The following is a 24,334-nucleotide window of genomic DNA, read 5'->3' as shown; positions in this document are numbered from 1 at the left end:
GCACAGGCTTCGGTGAGGGCAGGGGTCAGTCCTTTCGTAAGCAGACCCAATGACCTACCTTTTCAGCTGCCAGAGCCTGCTCGTCTGGCAGCACCTTTGGGAGGAAGGTTGGCACTTTTCAGAGAAAATTGGAGTTTAATTACCCAGGACAGATGGGTATTGGATATCATACACCACGGCTACAGGTTTTATTTCCATACCTTGCCTCCTTTCAAAGGCATGCCAGACGTTCCTCCTCAACAAAGAATAGAGGCTCACAAACAAGTTTCTCTGTTGCTCCAACTAGGGGCCATACAGCCGGTCCCTCTGCCAGAAGTGGGCCTAGGATTTTATTCTCGCCTGTTCCTAGTACCAAAGAAGGGGAACACGTGGAGACCAGTTTTGGATTTATCTATCCTCAACACTTATCTGGACATTCCCAAGTTCAAAATGTTGACGTTGCAGCAGCTTTTACCTCTGCTGGGCAAAGATCATTGGATGGTAACTTTGGATCTCAAGGAGGCTTACCTTCATGTTCCTATCAGACTCAGTTGCAGAAAGTATCTGCGTTTTCGAGCTGGGACTTCTCACTATCAGTTCTCTGCATTGCCCTTTGGCTTATCTACTGCGCCCAGGGTGTTCACGAAAGTTCTGGCTCCAGTGATAGCTTTCTTCAGACTAAAAGGAATACAGATCTATCCTTATTTGGACGACTGCCTAATTCTGGCTCAAGGAAAGGAAGAGCTTCTTCCTCATTTGGAATATGTGATAGCAGTGCTAAGATGCCTAGGGTATTCTGTGAACGAAATAAAGTCCAGTCTAGTACCCTCTCAAGACATGTGCTTTCCGGGTGTAAGACTGAATACAGCAGCCCAGATGGCCTTTTTAACCCCGGACAAACAAAAGAGTCTATCCCTTTACTTCCATCAACTATCTCATCAGTCCGGGCTGACTGCAGGGACAGTCCTTCAAGCCTTAGGGTTCATGGCATCTTGTATTCTGGTGCTTCCCAATGCCAAACTGCATATGAGGAAGCTACAATGGTATCTCAAAAATGTATGGACACAGCACTGCCAGGATCTGGACACTGTCATTCAAATAATACCTTGCATTCAGAAGGAATTTTTGTGGTGGGCTCAGGAATGTCACCTAAACAAGGGACTCTCTGTGACCCGGCCAGAGGCGAGTCAGATTTTAACGACAGATGCCTCAGACAAAGCTTGGGGAGCTCATCTGAATGGAAAATGGATACAAAACAAGTGGCCTGTCAGACTACAACATCTACATATCAACATGAAGGAGATGTTAGCAGTCCAGTTTGCATTAATAGCTTTCAAGGAATTCCTTCTTCCAGGACAGGTGTTGATTCTAACAGACAACACAACTGTCATGTGGTACATCAACAAGCAAGGGGGAACGCATTCTTATCCTCTATGCAGGCAAGCAATGATTTTATGGGAGACTGCTCTCAGTTTACAGCTCAATCTTCAGGCAAGGTTTCTGCCAGGAGCACAGAACTCCTTAGCAGATGTGTTGAGCAGACGGATTATGGATCCCCACGAGTGGAAATTGGATCCTCATGTATTTCAGAAATTGACAGTGTCATGGGGAACTCCAGACATAGATCTGTTCGCTTCTCCACTGAACCATCAGCTGCCAAAGTTTTGCACAAAAAGGTTTCATCCCACAGCTTGGAGAGTGGATGCTCTTTCTTTCAATTGGAGCAATCTTCATGTGTATGCCTTTCCACCTCTGCCTCTCCTCCCAAAGGTACTTCTGAAGGTCAGACAGGACAAGCCAAGGATGATTTTAATAGCTCCAGATTGGCCTCGACAGCACTGGTACCCATTACTAAGGAGTCTAGTACGAAAGCCTCCATGGCCTTTGCCTTCGATTCCACACCTGTTGTCACAGGTGGACAGCCATTTGCTCAATGTCAAGCTTCACTCTCTGCACCTAACAGCCTGGCATATTCTGTTTTGAACCATAATGGGCCTCCACTTCCTCAGCAAGTTTTGAATGTTATTTTGGAAGCTAGAAGGCCTAGTACAAGGAAGGTGTACGCTGATAAATGGAAGAGATTTTTATTTTGGAGTGCAGCAAAAGATTTTGATGTTTCTGAGCCTAATTTGTGTGTGGCTCTTCAATATCTTACTGAGTTACTAGACAAAGGTTTGTCTTTCTCTTCTATTAAAGTTCATGCTGCAGCTATTTCAGCTCACTATGATTGCGACCCGCCATTGTTTTCTCATCCTTTGTTCAAGCAATTTCTTAGAGTGGCAAAGAATATAAGACCCCCACGAAGAGCTCCTACTCCTGCTTGGGATCTCAATTTTGTGTTGGAGAAACTCACTCTACAACCTTTTGTGCCTGCAGCTACTGCTGAGTTGAAATATTTATCATGGAAGACTGCTTTTTTGTTGGCCATTACCTCTGCAAGACGGGTTTCTGAATTACAGGCCCTTATGGCAGTTGAGCCTTTCTTGATTTTCCATAAGGATAGGGTATCATTACGTACTAATCCTTCCTTTATGCCTAAGGTGGTTTCTAGTGTGGCTTTAAACCAGACTATTCATTTGCCTACTTTTTATGCAAATCCCCAAAATAAGGGGGAAAAGATTTTGCACACTTTGGATGTACACAGGCAGTTGCGTTATTATTTGGACAGAACTAAAGGGTTCAGGCAGTCTCAGCAGTTCTTTGTTTCTTTTGCTTTGAGTTCTCAGGGCAAGCCTGTGTCAAAACAAACTATTTCTAAGTGGATTGGGTTTTGCATTGCTTTCTGTTATTCCCATCATGGCAAGGAGGTTCCAGCTGGGATTAGGCCTCATTCCACTAGGGCTACTGCCACTTCAACAGCTTTTTTGAGGGGGGTGGCAACCAGGGATATTTTGGAGGCAGCTACTTGGAGTTCTGTGCATACTTTCTCTAAGCATTATCACCTGCCACTTTACTCTAAGTCCAGGGCTGGTTTTGCCACTGCGGTTTTGCAGGGCATTTTGGCAGCTCCTGCTTCCTTATAGTTAGCCATCCTCCCTTACCTCTGCTTTGGGATTCTACCCAAGTGTCAGGACTGCAGCAATGTGAGATGAAGAACATAGTACAGTTTTGTACCTACCATAAATGTAGATGTTCGAAGATCCACATTGCTGCAGTCCAATTTACCCTCCCTCCTTCCCCTCTGTAGTTAGAGGTGGTTGTGTGGGTTGGGTTGTACATATTGTGTATATTGTATATGTATTATACATATAGTTAGTGCACGGGTGGTTGGTTATTTGTTTGCTGTCTTTTGGTTTTGACCTTTGTTTTTAAGGTCTTCTGACATCTGGGGCAAGAAAAGACTGAGGATATGACGCCGGTCATGCGCATTTGTACCCTGACATCCTGACGTCAGTAAAATGCGCCATGACCGACGTCAGCCTTATACTTTGATATTCGGGCCGACCGTGGACAGCGGACTACCCAAGTGTCAGGACTGCAGCAATGTGGATCTTCGAACATCTACATTTATGGTAGGTACAAAACTGTACTTTTCCAAATGGCTAGTGAATTGTATCTTTTTTTTTTTTTTTAATATACTTTCAAAGGTAAGAAAGTGGGGGGAACTGTTGGAGTCCATCACACTTTGAATGCATCTACTACCATGGCCCTTTCTTGAGGATGCAACAATGAGGGTATATTAGAATGAGATGCATAACTCTCTATCCTTACCTTGGCCCTTTCTTGAGGATGCGACTATGAGGGTGTATTAGAATGAGATGCATAACGATGCGACTGTGCAGGGTATATTAGAGTGAGATGCATAACTCTCTGTCCGTACCTTTTGTAAATGCTTGAGGATGCGACTATGAGGGTAGATTAGAATGAGATGCATAACTATGCGACTGTGCAGGGTATATTAGAATGAGATGCATAACGATGCTACTATGCAGGGTATATTAGAATGAGATGCATAACGATGCGACTATGCAGGGTATATTAGAATGAGATGCATAACGATGCGACTGTACAGGGTATATTCGAATGAGATGCATAACTATGCGACTGTGCAGGGTATATTAGAATGAGATGCATAACGATGCAACTATGCAGGGTATATTAGAGTGAGATGCAGAACTCTCTATCCTTACCTTTTGTAAATGTTACAAGCTTGGGCACCTCTTCCAGAGCTGCAGTTGGGTTTCCTATAACCATCCTGCTGGGTGTGGTGCAGACTAGGCCTTCCTGGCAGGCCATGTCCATATCGTTATGCAATTTAGAAATTGTTCCAGTAGTCAGGACTGCTGTGAAAGTGGTGTGAAAGAAGAACATAGTACAGTTGTTGAAGAGCTTGCCCTGATGGGTAGGTTTATGAATAAATTACTGTTGTAGTGCTGTTTCATTCAACCACATCCTCATTCCCTGTTTGCAGAGGATTAAACCATATAAAATCACTATCAGATGTTGGAGGCTGTCTCTGCGATGCCTTTCCTGTTGGAGGAATAAAGATTGTTAAAGTTTCAAGTAGTTTGTTCAGGTAGGTATAGCTGGATGAGTGCTTTTATTCCTATTAACATTACATTTAACAGGTCAGTTATTTAAAGGCAGTTAGACAATGGTGGGAGGGTCCGGGAGAGCTGATTGGAGGAAGGTCTGGAGATGGAAAACAAGGAACCATTTCCAAAGCTTAGAGGTTCATTCCATATTTTAATATTTCTGAAAGACCTGAGAGAGTTTACTACCTTAACAGCCTGTAGAGTCTTCTTCTTTCGGCTGCTCCCGTTAGGGGTCGCCACAGCGGATCATCTGTTTCCATTTCATTTTTTAGTTAAAGGTTTTTATTTTTGTTAAAAAATTATAAAGCGCCATGAGCTGCCACTATAGAACTATATTTAAGAAAACGCTTTCTCCTGAGCTTGGTCAGATCCATCAAATATACTGTTATGCCAAGTTCGTAAAGTTGTACTTTTTTACTGTTGTATCCCATCACTCTGTGAAACCCCGATGATCTGATGCTGTCTTGTGTCATTATTGATCACAGTTGGGTCTAGCATCCCACTTCGGATTCGAGCTGGCAAAGTAAGCGGCAGCTCCTGAACTCAAGCTCCTCCCCTCACTTCCTGTTACCCACAATCCTCAGATCTCGTTTGATGTGATTGTGAACAGTTGTGGTCCTGCTGCTTGAACTCTCTAGTGTCAGATAACTGTTATTTTTCTTGGGTTTTTCTCTCCTTTTCTATGTTTTTTCCTTCTCCTGGATTAGAGTTGCTTGGTTTTGATTTATTGTAGTTTAGAGTAGTCCCCCCCCCCCCTTTTAAATTTCTCTGGCGTTAGGGTCGTCTTCCTGCTCTTTTCCCCTTTCTCTCTCTCTTTGAGTGAGTGAGTGAATGATTGAGTGTGTGTCCGTGCATTTTTTCTTCCCTGATATGGGTGAAAAACCTTCGGGTTTCAGGAGCTGCTCCTCATGCGGTCGCACGCTTGTACCTGCCAACACACTAGGAGTGCATCTACTGTCTAGGAGATCCCCACTTGTAGAGTGATTGTGACATCTGTGCTGGTTTTAATCCCCAGGCTCTCTTTGACCGTAGAAATAAATTGTTCCTCAAGGAACTGGCTAAAATGGGAGCCTTGGTCTTGGGGTCTCCCTCCAAAGGTCCGTAGGATCCCAAGAGGAAGCACTGTTCCTCTCTGGATCATGCAGCAAAATGACACATGCTCTCTGATCCATGTGCTCCGGATCAAAGCCCAGCCTCTGGGACTTTGGGTCTGGGCACCTGCGCTCTGAAAGCCTCTGCTCCCACAGGCGGATCTGACCCTTCCCAGGCAGACAGACCCTTAGATCCGAACAGTGGTTCAAGGTTCCCCTTGACTCCTCTGATCTGTTGGTTGAGACCCCTAGCTAGTTTGGATCCATCTGGACCTTCGGATCTGACGGCTCCATTGTAGCGGATTGTCATCATGGACTCTCCAGCCCTCTCCAAGCCTTCAGATCCGAAGAGGCTTTGTCAGATCTCAACCAACAGATCAAACCGAGGTCAGAGGAGCCAAGGGAGGTACAACCTACTGGTCCTCTTCCAGGGACTGCAGACTTGGAGTCTTTTCTTGTCGGATATGGACCTAATGATGATGAGCTTCCTCATAGCCCAAATGGAACTGGGTCTGCTACCATCCCCTGGCCATGTGACAAGGGGCACCTCACCCACTCCTGACCTCCTCTCCTCCTGCCCAACTACTTTGAGTTCGGTGCCCAAGAGTCGGAGCTTGTCGAAGGAGAAGCACTTGGCGTTGGGTAGTACCCCTATTCCCATGCCTCCTAGGTCGGCTCTACCTTGGATCCACGAGTTCCATGGAGGCCATTTGGGGGGGGGGGTTTCCCGGTCTGGAGTTGTCGGATCGTTCCTCCACCTCCTTGGATAGCTCGGGCTTGATATCGTTCCGAGACATCAGTACTGTGCCAGCGTCTTCCCCTCCCAGCCCAGTCTGCCGCAGCTGGCAGGGATGAGGAAAGAGAGGACCATCTCTGGTTGGTTGGCTGCCTCTTCTTCAGCTCTGGACCCTACCTTACTGGGTTCCATTTTGGGCAGGCGAGTCTACATCATTCGTTCGGGGTCAGCTATCCCTCCAGGATAGCCTTCAGAAGAGTATTACCCCATAGGGGTCCCCTTCTTTTCCGAGTCCTCCCCTGAAGCCACGGTGGAGGAGCCTCCTTAGAAGAGGTCGTGCAAGAGGAGACACCTAACAGAAGACACTGATTTCGAGGAAGGGGATGGGTCCCCCAGACTACCGTCTGAGGAGGTGTCCCGCCGTGACATTCTGGAAATCCTTAGAGCGAGGTGGTTGGTCGTCTGCAACACCAGCTTCCGAGGAGTCCATGTTCTTGAAGGCTTTTGGGGTAGGCCCATCCACTTCCTGGGTGTCTCCCCCTGCGGGCAAGTTAGTCCAGCTTGTGGCCTGCAGGGTGTGGAAGGAGCTGGACACCGTTGAACCAGTGCCCAAGAGTTCTGATACGTTTCTCAGCCCCCCTAAGGACAAGCCATTTTGGAGTAAAGGAGTTCTGGTGGATGCTATTGTGGTTGCCTCAGCCACCAAGAAGGAGCTCGCATAACAGAGCTCTTTGGTCCATCCCCCTAACAGGGAGTATAGGGTGATTCATCGGTTTGGGAAGCACATGTACATCTCAGCCACATTTGAACCGAAAATAGCAAACTATATTCCACACTTTACCCAGCTGCAAAGGGATTTGATCTCGGAGCTGTCCTCTTCCCTTTGAGTTGGTACCTCAGGAGAGCATAAAGGTGGTTTCTCTGAAGCTATCCAGTCTCACTTCTCTAGCTAATGCATCAATGAGGTTGATTCCAAACTCTGTTGAGGCCACCTCTCAAGTGGCGGATACAGGCATTGCCATTAGACGCCATGCCTGGCTTCACCTTTGCGGGTTTGTGGACAATTTTAAGGCATCCTTTACTAATGCCCCATTTGATGGAACCACTCTTAGTCTGTAGGTCAAGGACACTTTGACCCACATATAGCAAAGGGTAAGACCTTGTCAGTGGTCGGGATCAAGTTTTCTACTCCCAACAGTCCTTCTCCAAGATGCAGAGGAGTAGTAAGAAGCTGTTGTTCTGCAGGACATAGTCTTCCTTCCAGGATGCTTTGCAGGAATCCTCCTTTTCCGGGTGGGAAGAGGGATCAGTGTCAGGTGCCACGCTAGGGGCAGAGGGGGCTCTGCACACTCAGGGCTTCTGAGAACCCTTTTCAGAGAAACCCCAGCAACGCCCCTTAATTGCTGCCCAACTGTCCTGCGCTGGAGGCAGTCGGCGGTCATATCTCCCTGCATCAACTGGCCTAGGCAGCTATCACCTCATACCTGTGGGTGCTAAACATCATGTCCAGGGGTTATTTCATTCCTATCCAACACCCCCTCTACCACAGAAGTCACTCCCAGATGTTCCACCCCGCCAGAGGGAGTTGGCTGTCATAGAGGTGCACAGCCTCCTTCAAAAAAGGGCCCTCCAAAAGGTCCCCACAGGACAGCTATGATCTGGGACTTGCTCTTGCTTCTTTTAGTGCCAAAAAGAACAGGAAACCTATGTCCCATTCTGGACCTCAGCCGACTGAATTTATCGGTCAAGAAGTCTTAGTTCCAGATGGTCACTGTACAGTCCATTCTGCCACTTCTGCGCAAGGGTGATTGATTGGATGTGCTCCGTAGATCTCAAGGATGCGTACTGTCACATAAAAATAGACAGGCACTCCAGGAGATTCCTGTGTTTCCAGCTGGGGCCCAGTCATCATCAGTTCAGAGCCCTGCCTTTTAGTCTCACCTCAGCCCCCCTCCCCGCCCCATTGGGTGTTCACCTAATGTATGGCAGTGGTTGCAGCCCATCTCCGGCTGCAGGGATTTCAGGTCTTTCCCTATCTGGACGATTGGCTTCTTATGGCTCCCACAATACATAGTCGTTCCCTAGCCATGAATTTCATCCTAAGCCTCTTTCAAAATCTAGGCAGTAGTGTCATCCTTCTGAAGTCTGTCCTGCTTCCTTGCCAGAGGCTAGGATTCATAGGAATGATTCTCATCACTGTGTCAGAGACTGCAGCTGTTTCCCAACACAGAATAACCACATTCCAGAAGCAATTTCTCTCACTTCTGGATCGGGACAGTGCCCCAGCCCATCTCATTCTTCAGATTCATAGGTCGATGTCAGCAGCTGTTCTATTGGCCCCCTAGCCAGGTTTCACATGCGAGTGCTCCAGTGGACTCTAGCGGTACAGTGGTCAGCTTGTCTTCACCCCAGGTCTACCTGGATTCCTATCTCTGGCCTGCAAACAGCATCTGACCTTGTGGGTTCAGACCAAGGATCTCCAGTTGGGACCTTTTTGCCTCCTGCAACCCCAAGCCACAGTGATCATGGACGCCTCCCTGTCGGGGTGGAGGCATTTCCAGAGAAGGATGGTCCAAGGCACATGGTCCCTATTTGAGACCAAGTTGCACATCAGTGTCCACAAGATGAGAGCGGTCCTACTAACATTGCAGACCATCCAGGACTTTCACCCAATCGGGCTTTAAAAATGTTTTTGGAGGGAAAGTTAATTGACTTAATTGATTAAACACATGGTAGTATATAAGGTGGATGTAAAGTGTGTTACAACATTCTGAAGAAGTCATTGTTTTATTAACTGATGAAAGCGCTAAATAAAGAACATCATCCAGCTAAGAGTGCGACCTGTTCATCTGATTTTACAGTTGACATGTTGTAGAGCTTTTCTTATTGGGCTTGTGAAAAGGAGCTTTCAGCCCAGTAGAACTTTGCCCATTCACAAAATGTGAAAAAAATATTCATTTGAAATTTAAATATTCTGTCAAAAATTTGTGCATCGATAATAGCGTTTAAAATGAAAAAGTGTGAGATATGCCCATACATATTTAAAGGTGGTGTGAGCGGTTTGCTTTTGTGCCCATACGGATTTAAAGGTGCTACGAGTGATTCTTTTTTGTGTTCGTACGTATTTAAAGGTGCTACGAGTGATTTGTTTTTGTGCTCATACGTATTTAAAGGTGCTGTGAGCGGTTTGTTTTTGTGCCCATACGGATTTAAGGTGCTGTGAACGGTTTGTTTTTGTGCTCGTACGGATTTAAAGGTGGTGTGAGCGGTTTGTTTTTGTGCCCATACGGATTTAAAGGTGCTACGAGTGATTTGCTTTTGTGCTCTTGCATATTTAAAGGAGCTAGGAGTGGTTTGTTTTTGTGCCCATACGTATTTAAAGGTGCTGTGAGTGGTTTGTTTTTACCTGTTGCTTCAAATTATCAAAATGTGGTTTATTTGTGATCAGTTTTTTTATGTTTGAGTATACCAGTTTTAGTAATCATGTCCCGTAGCTTTGCATTTTCCATCAGCTGTAAGAAGTGCAGCCATTATTTTCCTTAGTCACTGTCCGAATCATTTGTCATTGGTCTGTCAGAAAAGTAAGCGCTACACATTGTACCCCCACACCTTCTCTGTAAATGTATTCAGCATATCATTATCTGTAGGTTTGAAGTAATTTATCATAAAGTTTATGTTTATAGTTTATGTTCTGCAAATATATCAGAAGTTGTGTAGCCTAGTGGAAAATCTCTCTACAAGACACATTCCTGAGCATTAATTTTTGGGTACATGCTGCTTGATTGTATACAGAAACGGAACAGTGATGGAAGTAGGTAAGTATTGCAAGAGAGTTCATGAAGTAAAGTACTAAAGTAAATATGACACGTGAATAGATGGCAGCATATTGTATAAAAACCTCAAGAGGCTGAGCAGTGTGGTCTATTCAAGGACTGTTTCTGATTGTACTTGTAGCGCTGACAGTTACTGTAGCCTCCGATTCTAAGTTTACAGTTTTGAGTACACATGGTGCAGGTTCATAGGTAGGTGCTCGGCTAGCTGCCCTTGCAGGCCATTTTAAGTCTCATCATTTTCCCTTTCAGGGATGAGAATCAAACCCTGTAATTTGACTGTGAGGTAACCATAATACCAACCCCTTTCTGATGTATGCTGGCAGGTGATTTCATTTTGCAGGTGCAACTTCATTAACCTCCAAGATGCTAAAGGTTAATTGTTAGAGGTTTGATGAATCTGTGGAGGACAGTAATGAGTGTTCCTGAGCTGATGGAAAGCATTGTGGCACCAGCTGTAGGAGCAGTATCCTTGCATTAGTGACACAGTGGAGAGAGCCATTGCATACCTGCATAAGCCATATGCAAGGTATGCAAAAGCCATTTTAAAACAGTCTAGTAGATTGATAGTACAGCTAGTTGGCAAACTTGCCCCTTTTTCCACTACTTCCATTGAGTTGAAGGAAATAACACTCCTCCCCCTTTTAGGGATAGTACAAACATTTATTAAAACATGGCGATGGTAATGAAAAAAAACATTGGACCTGATGTCTCTACCAAAAATATAATTATCATTCCACATTTTGCATGCTTTTTTATTGTATGCTACAGTCCAAGTTGTCAGCTTGTAGAGATTCTTTTTTAACCTTGCTGATGAGTTTAGACTTTGGGAGATTGTGACATTAATTTTGATGTTTACTTATGAATCCTTTATCTCTGTCTTTCTGTTTTTTAGGAAAATCCAAGTGAAGAAGATGCTGCTATTGTAGACAAAATCCTTTCCATGAGACTAACTCCAAAGGAGGTAAGAGGTCATTGTGGTAGTGGAGATTGTAGGTGTAAGTAAGCTGCCTTTTTTTTTGCAAATACTTTCATGTTTGCTTTGCAACTAAAAGAAAGAAGTAGCAGCTTTGTGTGAACATGTGCTGAATGTCAAATGTGCTGGTTTATCATGTCATAGTGTGAGTTCTACAACTGAGGCAGCTACTTCAAATCATTTGTTTGCAGCATCTTTCCTCCGTAATCAGTGCAGCGCTCCTTGACCAGCTTTGTTTTGATATGAAATGCTGCATTTTCATTGGGGTTAAAAGCTGAGTGATAATGAAACTGTAGCTTGCTCGGTTTCTTTTTTCGTCTTGCCTAATGGCTGCCCTTCCTGCACCCCTTTGGCTTGTTTGTTCCTTTCTTCCACAGGGTGAGAGCCAGGCTGGGCAAGATTCTTGCACATTTGCTGCTTTGGAAGGTAAGAGTCTGTCATTAGGAAAGGGGCCAGAGGCTTGTCCTCTAGAGGTCTTCACCTAACACCAGCTAACCCCTCCTGTGGTCAGGTTACAAACTTCTCAGAAGATGCCTGTTTTCTGAGAGACTTGCATATTCCAAACCATGTCTACTTCCTCTCCCCAGCAGAGCCCTTATTGGCTGCCCTATGTATTCCATGAGTAATTACCCACCTGTTGGTTGGGGACTGTGATGTGGCATGCCTTTGACAGTTTGATCTTTATTTTTTCTCAAGTCTGGTTTGGTACGAGTTAGGTAATAGATGTGTATGGTACCTGATGTTTTGTGGGCAACTTTGAGGGAGAAACTGCCTTGAAAATGGAAGTGACTGTTACTGTAGACACAGTAAATTAATAGAAGAGACTAGCGTAGTTTCTTCAAGAAAGCCACTTGAGTATATGAAACCAAGACAATCGAAGTTTAGGTTGTTAGAATGCATGAACATTGAAAACATGGGCAACGGGCATTTATCAGTTGTAGAACAATTATCCTTGTGTACATTTTGAAGGAAGTGCTGGCTGAGCCTGTGTAAATGGATGAATTCCCTCTCTGTCTACTAGATAGTCCTGAAATGAGTCCACATGTGAAATTTTCATTTTAAATTATTTTATTTTAAACATGTTCATTTTAAGTTCTGTACTTTGACCTAAATGTGTTTTTTCAACCACTTACCCTGTTTTACTTCTATACTGTGGTGGTGGTGCTGCGGTAGCGTTGTCGCCTCACAGTAAGACATTGTCCTGTTCGATTCTGAGCTAGAGCGTCTTCAGTGTGGAGACATGCGTGAATCGGCGTACCTTCTTTGAAGGTTGTGCGTCAGGGCCGGCAACTCAGCACATAAAAATCTACTGCCAATCATTAGCGGACCGGAGTTCCGCTGTGGCGACCCCTAACCGGGAAAAGCCAAATGACACAACAGCAACAATCCTGTTTTACTTCTCTTGTGTCTTCTCAACACCCATCCCCATATTGAATCTGCACTAAGCAGGAAGTATTCCCTGGAGGGCAGAAACTAGTGCTCAAGAATTATGTGAAATGGATTAAATTTTGCACTAAATTCACCCTCAAATTCAGAACAGTGTTTTTACTGGGAAGAAAACACCTTCTGTGCTACATATGACTGATCAGGTTTCAGCAATACCAATGAATGCAATAAGTCAAAGCTGCATTACTCTGTGCTTTAAGTGCTGTATTTGTCTGTAAGCTCCAACATACACGATGAGCTTTCTGCATGATGGATATAGCTGTATGCGAATGTTGCTGGCAGTAGCTGTATGCGAATGTTACTGTGCTTCTTGACTAGTTTGCTGCTTTCCGTGATAGCTGTATTCCTTTTGTGCCATTACAAATTTCTTCAACTACAGGGACAAGTTGCATTGAAAACACAATCCATAGGCTAAATAATAGATGTAGCAACCCTAATTTTGTACCTGCCTAACAGCAAACTGTGTAGTAAGATTATATAACTTACGGTGTTATTAAAGTTAAAACAAAGAGGAAAAAAACGACTGGCTCTTACACTGAGTCAAAGTGATGGTATAAAAACTGCAGGTGTAAGAGAAAGTCTAACATAAAAGACAAGAATTACATAATAGATTGGGGTGAAAAAGTTTGATACCTTGATAGGAATGGAGCCCATTCGTAAGTCATGGCATGATTGAAGTTTATGAAATTAAGTATTACTTCAGTCTGTGCAAACACTGCTCTTCTCGTAGGTTTATATAAGACTGACTACCCCCGGGCTCTTTAAAAGTCTAGTCCTGTAACATAACACAGTTTTGTCCAGCGGTTGTTTGGGTGCTTGTATGGTGGGGTATATTAGTAAAGAAGTAGCTAAGGGTTATATGGTGGGGTATATTAGTACAACAGTCGTGCCACATTATTGTGCCTTTCCATGTACAATTGCCCTATCAGCTGTTTCCTGTTATCAGTGAAAGGACCAAACAATTTATACACATTTCTCCTTTTGGAAGCTTCTTGTAATTGACTGTTGTATAGGTGCCAGTAATTCCCTTTCACTTGCATGGAAAAGGAGGCTGTAATGACTTAAACTTGGTTGTAGCCTGCAGTGTTTTCTAGACACCGGCCTTATTTCCATCCTTCCCTGTCTTCACTTTCTGGTGATTGAATACTTCACTCGTTAACACGGAGTACCATGTCGGGGCATATCACTGCATTCCCTAAGGGAATAGATAAAGATACTCAGAAGGGTAGACATGATAAAAGCAATGCACAGTATTATAATGGATCAGGATCTGTCTTCCGTTATGCACAGGCAGAAACATTTAGAAGATATGCAGGTAAGGATAAAGGAAAGTACAAAATGAGCAATTTATTAAGATGTGCAGGTAAGGATAAAGGAAAGTACAAAATGAGCAATTTATTAAGATGTGCAGGTAAGGATAAAGGAAAGTACAAAATGAGCAATTTATTAAGATGTACAGGTAAGGATAAAGGAACGTACAAAATGAGCAATTTATTAAGATGTGTAGGTAAGGATAAAGGAAAGTACCAAATGAGCAATTTATTAAGATGTGCAGGTAAAGATAAAGGAAAGTACCAAATGAGCAATTTATTAAGATGTGCAGGTAAGGATAAAGGAACGTACAAAATGAGCAATTAAGATGTGCAGGTAAGGATAAAGGAACGTACAAAATGAGCAATTTATTAAGATGTGCAGGTAAGGATAAAGGAATGTACAAAATGAGCAATTTATTAAGATGTGCAGCTAAGGATAAAGGAACGTACAAAATGAGCAATTTATTAAGATGTGCAGGTAAGGATAAAGGAATGTACAAAATGAGCAATTTATTAAGATGTGCATGTAAGGATAAAGGAACGTACAAAATGAGCAATTTATTAAGATGTGCAGGTAAGGATAAAGGAAAGTACAAAATGAGCAATTTATTAAGATGTGCAGGTAAGGATAAAGGAACGTACAAAATGAGCAATTTATTAAGATGTGCAGGTAAGGATAAAGGAAAGTACCAAATGAGCAATTTATTAAGATGTGCAGGTAAGGATAAAGGAAAGTACAAAATGAGCAATTTATTAAGATGTGCAGGTAAGGATAAAGGAAAGCATAAAATGAGCAATTTATTAAGATGTGCAGGTAAGGATAAAGGAAAGTACAAAATGAGCAATTTATTAAGATGTGCAGGTAAGGATAAAGGAACGTACAAAATGAGCAATTTATTAAGATGTGCAGGTAAGGATAAAGGAAAGTACAAAATGAGCAATTTATTAAGATGTGCAGGTAAGGATAAAGGAACATACAAAATGAGCAATTTATTAAGATGTGCAGGTAAGGATAAAGGAACGTACAAAATGAGCAATTTATTAAGATGTGCAGGTAAGGATAAAGGAAAGTACAAAATGAGCAATTTATTAAGATGTGCAGGTAAGGATAAAGGAAAGTACAAAATGAGCAATTTATTAAGATGTGCAGGTAAGGATAAAGGCATTACAAAATGAGCAATTTATTAAGATGTGCAGGTAAGGATAAAGGAAAGTACCAAATGAGCAATTTATTAAGATGTGCAGGTAAGGATAAAGGAACGTACAAAATGAGCAATTTATTAAGATGTGCAGGTAAGGATAAAGGAAAGTACCAAATGAGCAATTTATTAAGATGTGCAGGTAAGGATAAAGGAAAGCATAAAATGAGCAATTTATTAAGATGTGCAGGTAAGGATAAAGGAAAGTACCAAATGAGCAATTTATTAAGATGTGCAGGTAAGGATAAAGGAAAGCATAAAATGAGCAATTTATTAAGATGTGCAGGTAAGGATAAAGGAAAGTACAAAATGAGCAATTTATTAAGATGTGCAGGTAAGGATAAAGGAACGTACAAAATGAGCAATTTATTAAGATGTGCAGGTAAGGATAAAGGAAATTACAAAATGAGCAATTTATTAAGATGTGCAGGTAAGGATAAAGGAAAGTACAAAATGAGCAATTTATTAAGATGTACAGGTAAGGATAAAGGAAAGTACCAAATGAGCAATTTATTAAGATATGCAGGTAAGGATAAAGGAACGTACCAAATGAGCAATTTATTAAGATGTGCATGTAAGGATAAAGGAACGTACAAAATGAGCAATTTATTAAGATGTGCAGGTAAGGATAAAGGAAAGTACAAAATGAGCAATTTATTAAGATGTGCAGGTAAGGATAAAGGAACATACAAAATGAGCAATTTATTAAGATGTGCAGGTAAGGATAAAGGAAAGTACCAAATGAGCAATTTATTAAGATGTGCAGGTAAGGATAAAGGAAAGTACCAAATGAGCAATTTATTAAGATGTGCAGGTAAGGATAAAGGAATGTACAAAATGAGCAATTTATTAAGATGTGCAGGTAAGGATAAAGGAACGTACAAAATGAGCAATTTATTAAGATGTGCAGGTAAGGATAAAGGAACGTACAAAATGAGCAATTTATTAAGATGTGCAGGTAAGGATAAAGGAAAGTACAAAATGAGCAATTTATTAAGATGTGCAGGTAAGGATAAAGGAAAGTACAAAATGAGCAATTTATTAAGATGTGCAGGTAAGGATAAAGGAAAGTACAAAATGAGCAATTTATTTATTAAGGATAAAGGTAAGGATAAAAGTACAAATAGGCAATTTATTAAGATGTGCAGGTAAGGATAAAGGAAAGTACAAAATGAGCAATTTATTAAGATGTGCAGGTAAGGATAAAGGAAAGTACAAAATGAGCAATTTATTAAGATGTGCAGGTAAGGATAAAGGAAATGTACAAAATGAGCAATTTATTAAGATGTGCAGGTAAGGATAAAGGAAAGTAAAATGAGCAATTTATTAAGATGTGCAGGTAAGGATAAAGGAAAGTACAAAACGAGCAATTTATTAAGATGTGCAGGTAAGGATAAAGGAAAGTACAAATGAGGCAATTTATAAGATGTGCAGGTAAGGATAAAGGCAAGTACAAAATGAGCAATTTATTAAGATGTGCAGGTAAGGATAAAGGAACATACAAAATTAGCAATTTATTAAGATGTGCACGCAAGGATAAAGGAAAGTACAAAATGAGCAATTTATTAAGATGTGCAGGTAAGGATAAAGGAACGTACAAAATGAGCAATTTATTGAGATGTACAGGTAAGGATAAAGGAACGTACAAAATTAGCAATTTATTAAGATGTGCACGCAAGGATAAAGGCATTACAAAATTAGCAATTTATTAAGATGTGCAGGTTAAGGATAAAGGAAAGTACCAAATGAGCAATTTATTAAGATGTGCACGTAAGGATAAAGGAACGTACAAAATGAGCAATTTATTAAGATGTGCAGGTAAGGATAAAGGAACATACAAAATGAGCAATTTATTAAGATGTGCAGGTAAGGATAAAGGAAGCATTACAAAATGAGCAATTTATTAAGATGTGCAGGTAAGGATAAAGGAATTACAAAATGAGCAATTTATTAAGATGTGCAGGTAAGGATAAAGGAACATACAAAATGAGCAATTTATTAAGATGTGCAGGTAAGGATAAAGGAACGTACAAAATGAGCAATTTATTAAGATGTGCAGGTAAGGATAAAGGAACGTACAAAATGAGCAATTTATTAAGATGTGCAGGTAAGGATAAAGGAACATACAAAATGAGCAATTTATTAAGATGTGCAGGTAAGGATAAAGGAAAGTACCAAATGAGCAATTTATTAAGATGTGCAGGTAAGGATAAAGGAAAGTACCAAATGAGCAATTTATTAAGATGTGCAGGTAAGGATAAAGGAAAGTACCAAATGAGCAATTTATTAAGATGTGCAGGTAAGGATAAAGGAATGTACAAAATGAGCAATTTATTAAGATGTGTAGGTAAGGATAAAGGAAATTACCAAATGAGCAATTTATTAAGATGTGCAGGTAAGGATAAAGGAACGTACAAAATGAGCAATTTATTAAGATGTGCAGGTAAGGATAAAGGAACGTACAAAATGAGCAATTTATTAAGATGTGCAGGTAAGGATAAAGGAACGTACGAAATGAGCAATTTATTAAGATGTGCAGGTAAGGATAAAGGAAATTACAAAATGAGCAATTTATTAAGATGTGCAGGTAAGGATAAAGGAAAGTACAAAATGAGCAATTTATTAAGATGTGCAGGTAAGGATAAAGGAAAGTACAAAATGAGCAATTTATTAAGATGTGCAGGTAAGGATAAAGGAACGTACAAAATGAGCAATTTATTAAGATGTGCAGGTAAGGATAAAGGAAAGTACCAAATGAGCAATTTATTAAGATGTGCAGGTAAGGATAAAGGAACGTACCAAATGAGCAATTTATTAAGATGTGCAGGTAAGGATAAAGGAAATTACAAAATGAGCAATTTATTAAGATGTGCAGGTAAGGATAAAGGAAAGTACCAAATGAGCAATTTATTAAGATATGTAGGTAAGGATAATGGAAAGTACAAAATGAGCAATTTATTAAGATGTGCAGGTAAGGATAAAGGAAAGTACCAAATGAGCAATTTATTAAGATGTGCAGGTAAGGATAAAGGAAAGTACCAAATGAGCAATTTATTAAGATGTGCAGGTAAGGATAAAGGAAAGTACCAAATGAGCAATTTATTAAGATGTGCAGGTAAGGATAAAGGAAAGTACCAAATGAGCAATTTATTAAGATGTGCAGGTAAGGATAAAGGAAAGTACAAAATGAGCAATTTATTAAGATGTGCAGGTAAGGATAAAGGAACGTACAAAATGAGCAATTTATTAAGATGTGCAGGTAAGGATAAAGGAAAGTACCAAATGAGCAATTTATTAAGATGTGCAGGTAAGGATAAAGGAACGTACCAAATGAGCAATTTATTAAGATGTGCAGGTAAGGATAAAGGAACGTACAAAATGAGCAATTTATTAAGATGTGCAGGTAAGGATAAAGGAATGTACAAAATGAGCAATTTATTAAGATGTGCAGGTAAGGATAAAGGAAAGTACAAAATGAGCAATTTATTAAGATGTGCAGGTAAGGATAAAGGCATTACAAAATGAGCAATTTATTAAGATGTGCAGGTAAGGATAAAGGAAATTACAAAATGAGCAATTTATTAAGATGTGCAGGTAAGGATAAAGGAAAGTACAAAATGAGCAATTTATTAAGATATGCAGGTAAGGATAAAGGAAAGTACCAAATGAGCAATTTATTAAGATGTGCAGGTAAGGATAAAGGAAAGTACAAAATGAGCAATTTATTAAGATGTGCAGGTAAGGATAAAGGAAAGCATACAAAATGAGCAATTTATTAAGATATGCAGGTAAGGATAAAGGAAAGTACCAAATGAGCAATTTATTAAGATGTGCAGGTAAGGATAAAGGAATGTACAAAATGAGCTATTTATTAAGATGTACAGGTAAGGATAAAGGAACGTACAAAATGAACAATGTATTAAGATGTGCAGGTAAGGATAAAGGAATGTGCAAAATGAGCAATTTATTAAGATGTGCAGGTAAGGATAAAGGAATGTACAAAATGAGCAATTTATTAAGATGTGCAGATAAGGATAAAGGAACGTACAAAATGAGTAATTTATTAAGATGTGCAGGTAAGGATAAAGGAAAGTACAAAATGAGCAATTTATTAAGATGTGCAGGTAAGGATAAAGGAATGTACAAAATGAGCAATTTATTAAGATGTGCAGGTAAGGATAAAGTAAAGTACCAAATGAGCAATTTATTAAGATGTGCAGGTAAGGATAAAGGAAAGTACAAAATGAGCAATTTATTAAGATATGCAGGTAAGGATAAAGGAAAGTACCAAATGAGCAATTTATTAAGATGTGCAGGTAAGGATAAAGGAACGTACAAAATGAGCAATTTATTGATCCAGAAAGTTCTATAGAGAAATGGGAAACGAGGCAAAAGGAATTGAAAGGCCACCCAAAAAAATAAGAAATAGATGCATTTTGGAGAAATACCCCTGAAGATCCAGTGGGGCATAACAAAGATGCTAAAGGGGTAGCAGTAAAAGAAAGAATAAGAAGTTTAAAGGTATAAGATATGAAATGGGATGAAGTAACAGCCAGAGAGACTGAAACAAAGTTAAGAAAAGCCTCTAACTGGAAAAACCCCAGGCCCAGATGCAGTACCCAACTTTTGGTTAAAAGTATTAACATATTTACATGAAGATTTAGCCATGAGTAAGAACTATTTATATGCATACCCCTAACACACACTAACCTGATTAACAACAGGAAAAACAATGCTCCTTCTTGAGTGAGCCTGCAAGTTATCCTAAAAATTATAGACCAAAAACCTGCCTTCTGACAATGTAAAGACTATAGAGTAGAATTTATTTATTTTATTGATTTATTTACATTTGTTGGCCGGGCTAGTCTGACTGGATACATGTCCATTTTCAGTAGAGACCTGGGGAGAAAAGCTCCAAGCATAGACAGAAAAACTTATTATACAATATTAATATAAAAAACTAAGCTATAATCAAGTACAGATAACAATATTTGAATATTTGGGAGAGAAAAAGAAAAAAAAATAATTGTGTGCAAAGTTATTTAGAGGGGACTTTCAAATACAGAAAAAATAAACAATATTTGACAGGGAAAAAACACAGTAATGCATTTAAAAAAAAGTTATAAAAAGATTTTTTTATTGGGACAAAGGATGTTTTCAGGTTAGTTTATTTGTTAGTACAGGTAGGACAGGTAATATAGGTAGGAAACATAGTACAATAAAAAGGACATTGAATGGTTTGAGCAATATAGTACACTGGAGAAGTGAAGTTAAAGGGAGAGCAGGAATGGGTAAAGTGAAAAATCAGTCAGACTTTGTGCAGGGACAAAGCCAGTGAGTTTTAAGATGTTCTTTGAGATATTTTTTTAAAAGATGTGTGGAAGAGAATAGAAAGTTCACTTGGAAGCTGGTTCCAGGCTTTTCCCACAGTGTTAGTGAATAGAGAGTCCCCAGATTTGTTGTTAGATTTAATAGTGGAAACTAGAAACTTATTAGCTGAGCAAAGAGTTGAAAGGTTTTTGTAAGGGGTAGTCATTAGTGAGGGTTGGGGTATTATTGGGGTGGTAAAGTATCTTTTGGGTTATCGTAAGTTGATGACAAAGTATTGGTGCTGCAGTTCTAACCATCCCAATTGTTTGAGATTGAGACAGTGGTGGGTTCTAAAAGGGTTGCCAGTGGCAAATCTGGCTATGTTATTATAGTTAGTGGCAAGTTTGTTAATGTTGTTTTTAGAAATAGTAGTATAAATGGCAGCAGCATAGAATAGGGTAGAGATAAGGTGAGTCTGTGCTGTAGTGGTTCTGACTGTTGGTGTAAGTAAGGGTTTGATCCTATACAGGGAACCTAGTTTTTTGTTGACAGGTTTTATGGTAGTGTTGATGTGATCATCATAGCTAATGCTGTTGTCTATGGTTATGCCCAAGAGACTGGTTGTAGTATCGGGGGATATGGTGGTTTCATTGTTAGAGGTTATTGTTTAGTGAATTTGTCATGATCTTTGAGTAGGAGTAGAGAGTAATAATTTTGTTTTTTTTGGGGTTCAGGAGGAGGCAGTGTTGCATGAACCAATTTTCCACAGTATGAAATACAGATTGGGTGAGGGTCTGGAGTGAGGTTGAGGACCTAGCTGAGCAGATTAAAGTAGAATCATCAGCATATTGTATGCAGGTGGCTTGAGGAATTTTAGTATTTAGGTCATTAATAAACATTGAAAAGAGAAGAGGGCCTAGGATAGAGCCTTGAGGTACTCCAGTGTTTACAGGGAGGGGAGTTGAAAGCTTATTGTCCCAAAGGACTGCTTGATGTCGGTTGTCTAAATAAGATTTAAACCAGAGTAATGCCTGTGCGTCCAGTGAATGGGCTTTTAGTACCTCAATAAGCAGATTATGGTTGACCTTATCGAAGGCTTTTGAAAGGTCGATAAACAGTGCGGAGGAAAGAGTTTTTGTTATGTTTTTTGTTTATACAGTCAGAAAAGGATAGCAGGGTAGTTGAAGAACTATGGAATGGTCTGAAACCATGTTGGCAAGTAAATTGTTGTGGAGGAGATGGTCAAGTAGTTGGTGTATGCATTTGTCCATTATTTTAGCTATAGGAAAGAGTAGGGCGATAGGTCTAAAGTTGGAAATATCAGTTGATGTCCCACCTTTATGTAGAGGAATGATGCGAGAGACCTTCCATATAAAAGGGTTTTACTTTCTGAAATAGTTCTATTAATAAGGATAGAAATAGGGTAGGCAATGGATTTAGCTGCAATTTGCAGGTATTCTGCTGGTAGACTGTCAGCAGAAGGGGAGTTTTTGAAGGAGGTTACAAATGAGGGATGTAGGTACAGGTTGTATGTGAAAATAAGGGAGTTGGGAGGGAGCTAGTGGGTGGTAGAGTATTAGCAAGAGTTTGTATGGCAGACATAGCAGGTAGAGCTAGAATTGATGCCAACAAGAGGTTTCAATCATGGCAATGGAACAGAAGGGTAGAAAGTCATATGGAACAAAGGACCATTTGTTGCTAAATAAAGTCATAATGGAGAACTGTAAAAGGGGGAGGAATCTAGCATGGATTTGACTGCAAGAAAGCATTTGACAGTATCCCACATTCATTAATAAGAGTGCTTAAAAATATACAAGATACACCCTACACTGATATATTACATTAGTGACTATGAAGCTGTTGCAGACCACTTTGCAATTAAGCTATGATAAAGGACAAATTATTATTCCAAGGATAAAAATTCAAAGGGGGATATTCCAGGGTGACTCCCTGTCAAAGCTGCTATTCCATCTTTCCCTTAATCTATTAAGCTGTCTACTTAACATATTAGGCCTGGACTATAATTTGGTTCCTTGAAAACAACTAAGTGCAAAAACTTTTCTCTTTGCTGATGATTTAAAACTGTATAGCTGATCAGATAAGGAACTAAAAACACAACTGCACGTAGTCAAAACCTTTTCATATGATATAAGAATGTCATTTGGTCTTGATAGATGTGCAAATGCAGCCTTTAAAGCAGGATAAAATAAAAGCTGGTGATTAAAAAACAGAATTTATTGAACAAAAACACTTTAAGTACTTTCGCTCTACAAATACTGTAACTTCAGACTGAAAATACATCATTAAGAGGCCCATTTAAATACTTAAAATCACTTCACATGACGTTGATTGCCAACGAATGCTTTAACCCTTTACTTTTTAAGTGAGCTACAAAATCTTCTCTGTTGTTTAAACCCGGGGGTAACATGCATTTAACTTGACCCGCCAAGAATATTCAAGCCACCCCTGTTAATTTTCAGTGTTAACAATTTCTCAGGGTTTTTAATATCATCCAGTGCTATAAACTTAGGTTTTACAGTTCTCATTCATGAAATTCCTTCCCAAGGCATTCTTTTTGTCCATGTTCATATATCCTTTTATACAATTCTCTTGTACAATCCTATATAAAATGGCATACAGAAGAGACAAAATGCAAAATAAACAGATTTGGACTTGCTTGTGTACAGACCCTTGATTTAATCTTGTAATTTTGAATAACAATTTTGCTGCTGTCAGTGTACAAATACTCACGTAAATTGCAGTTAAAACATGTAACCATACTGGTCTTATTACATTTTTCTTTGGGCATTTTCAGTTTAGCTTGAAAGTAATTTTTAGAACTCCTCCCCCTCTTGTGTGTGACTGCTGGACTGTCTCCTAAGCCCTTAATTATTTCTGGACACCGATTAAAATCTTCCAGTTGCTAATAATAATAATGTAATGGCTTTAGCATCAATACTGTTCTGAATCTGCATAGATGTTTTAAAATATGTCTAGATAGACTTGTTCTTTTGAGTTATTTATTGTTTTTTAAGATTATTCACTTCAGTAAAAGTGTCTTTGACATCAATTTCTCAGGGTAGTTTCAGCATAACAGCTTGTTACACAAACACAGACCATCTAAGAAGTTCTGGTTCCTCACTGTTGGGTTGCTAATTAGCACAAGTTGTCCTTTGATGACATTCTCTTGTCTTTTTAGGGTGCATGCTTGTATAATGCAAATAAGCATTATTCTGCTCCTTTTTTATGTACTTTTGTAAGCAACCTATTAACTTTAAAAAAAAGTAACATAAAGGAAATTAATGTGCGTCAAACTATAATCCCATGTAAATTTTTAAGTACGAATTAACACGGTTAAGTTAGTTCATAAAATTCGACAACATGCCTTACTCCCTGTCCAAATTAAAGCATCAATAAAACAGTTAAAAATCACAGTATTGCTAGAAATATTACTTAGCAAAATATTAAGTTTCCCACTCATGCGTAAAGATGTTATCATAGCTTGGGGCCATTGTCTCACCTATAGCTACACCGTTGGTTTGACAATATAAATTTTTAAATTAAAAAAAATTGTAGTTTAAAATTATGTCTAAAACATACTTACCATATTGCTAGAAAATAACTTTGACTTCAGTAATTCTTCAGCATTGGGTATAATAGTAAAGATCTGATGTCTGTCACTAGCAAATCAGTTTCATAAATCAAAAGATCTAACTTTATTAATAAAGTCTGAAGTATGTTTTAAGAAAGTATTATTCAATTGGACTACCTTTTGAAAGTGCTTGTCTACATAAATAGCCATACTTTGTCTTACTGTTTGTACTAGCCGCAATTGGTCGTTGGCGGGGGGGTCATTTAGGTGTTTGTGAAATTTGGGTAACCCAAAAGTTCAATTCAACCTAGGATTGTCAATTCTCAA

The 24,334-nt window shown here is 39.8% G+C and overlaps 1 protein-coding gene across 1 annotated transcript in view; it reads left to right on the top strand.

Annotated features, from left to right (window-relative positions):
* The window catches only part of CHD8 (chromodomain helicase DNA binding protein 8), a gene marked incomplete in the record, with an annotated part of 4,119,653 nt that overhangs the window by 556,496 nt on the left and 3,538,823 nt on the right, over window positions 1-24,334 (top strand). Inside the window, 1 exon segment of the mRNA XM_044057960.1 lies at window positions 11,067-11,135. Within this exon segment, the coding sequence (XP_043913895.1) occupies window positions 11,067-11,135 (69 nt within the window).

The sequence above is a fragment of the Protopterus annectens genome, chromosome 16.part0 (genome assembly GCF_019279795.1).
Source record: "Protopterus annectens isolate FY-2018-M chromosome 16.part0, PAN1.0, whole genome shotgun sequence".
Lineage (NCBI taxonomy): Eukaryota > Metazoa > Chordata > Ceratodontiformes > Protopteridae > Protopterus > Protopterus annectens.
Note: the sequence above shows the minus strand (reverse complement) of the source record. Positions and strands in the feature narration are given on the sequence as shown.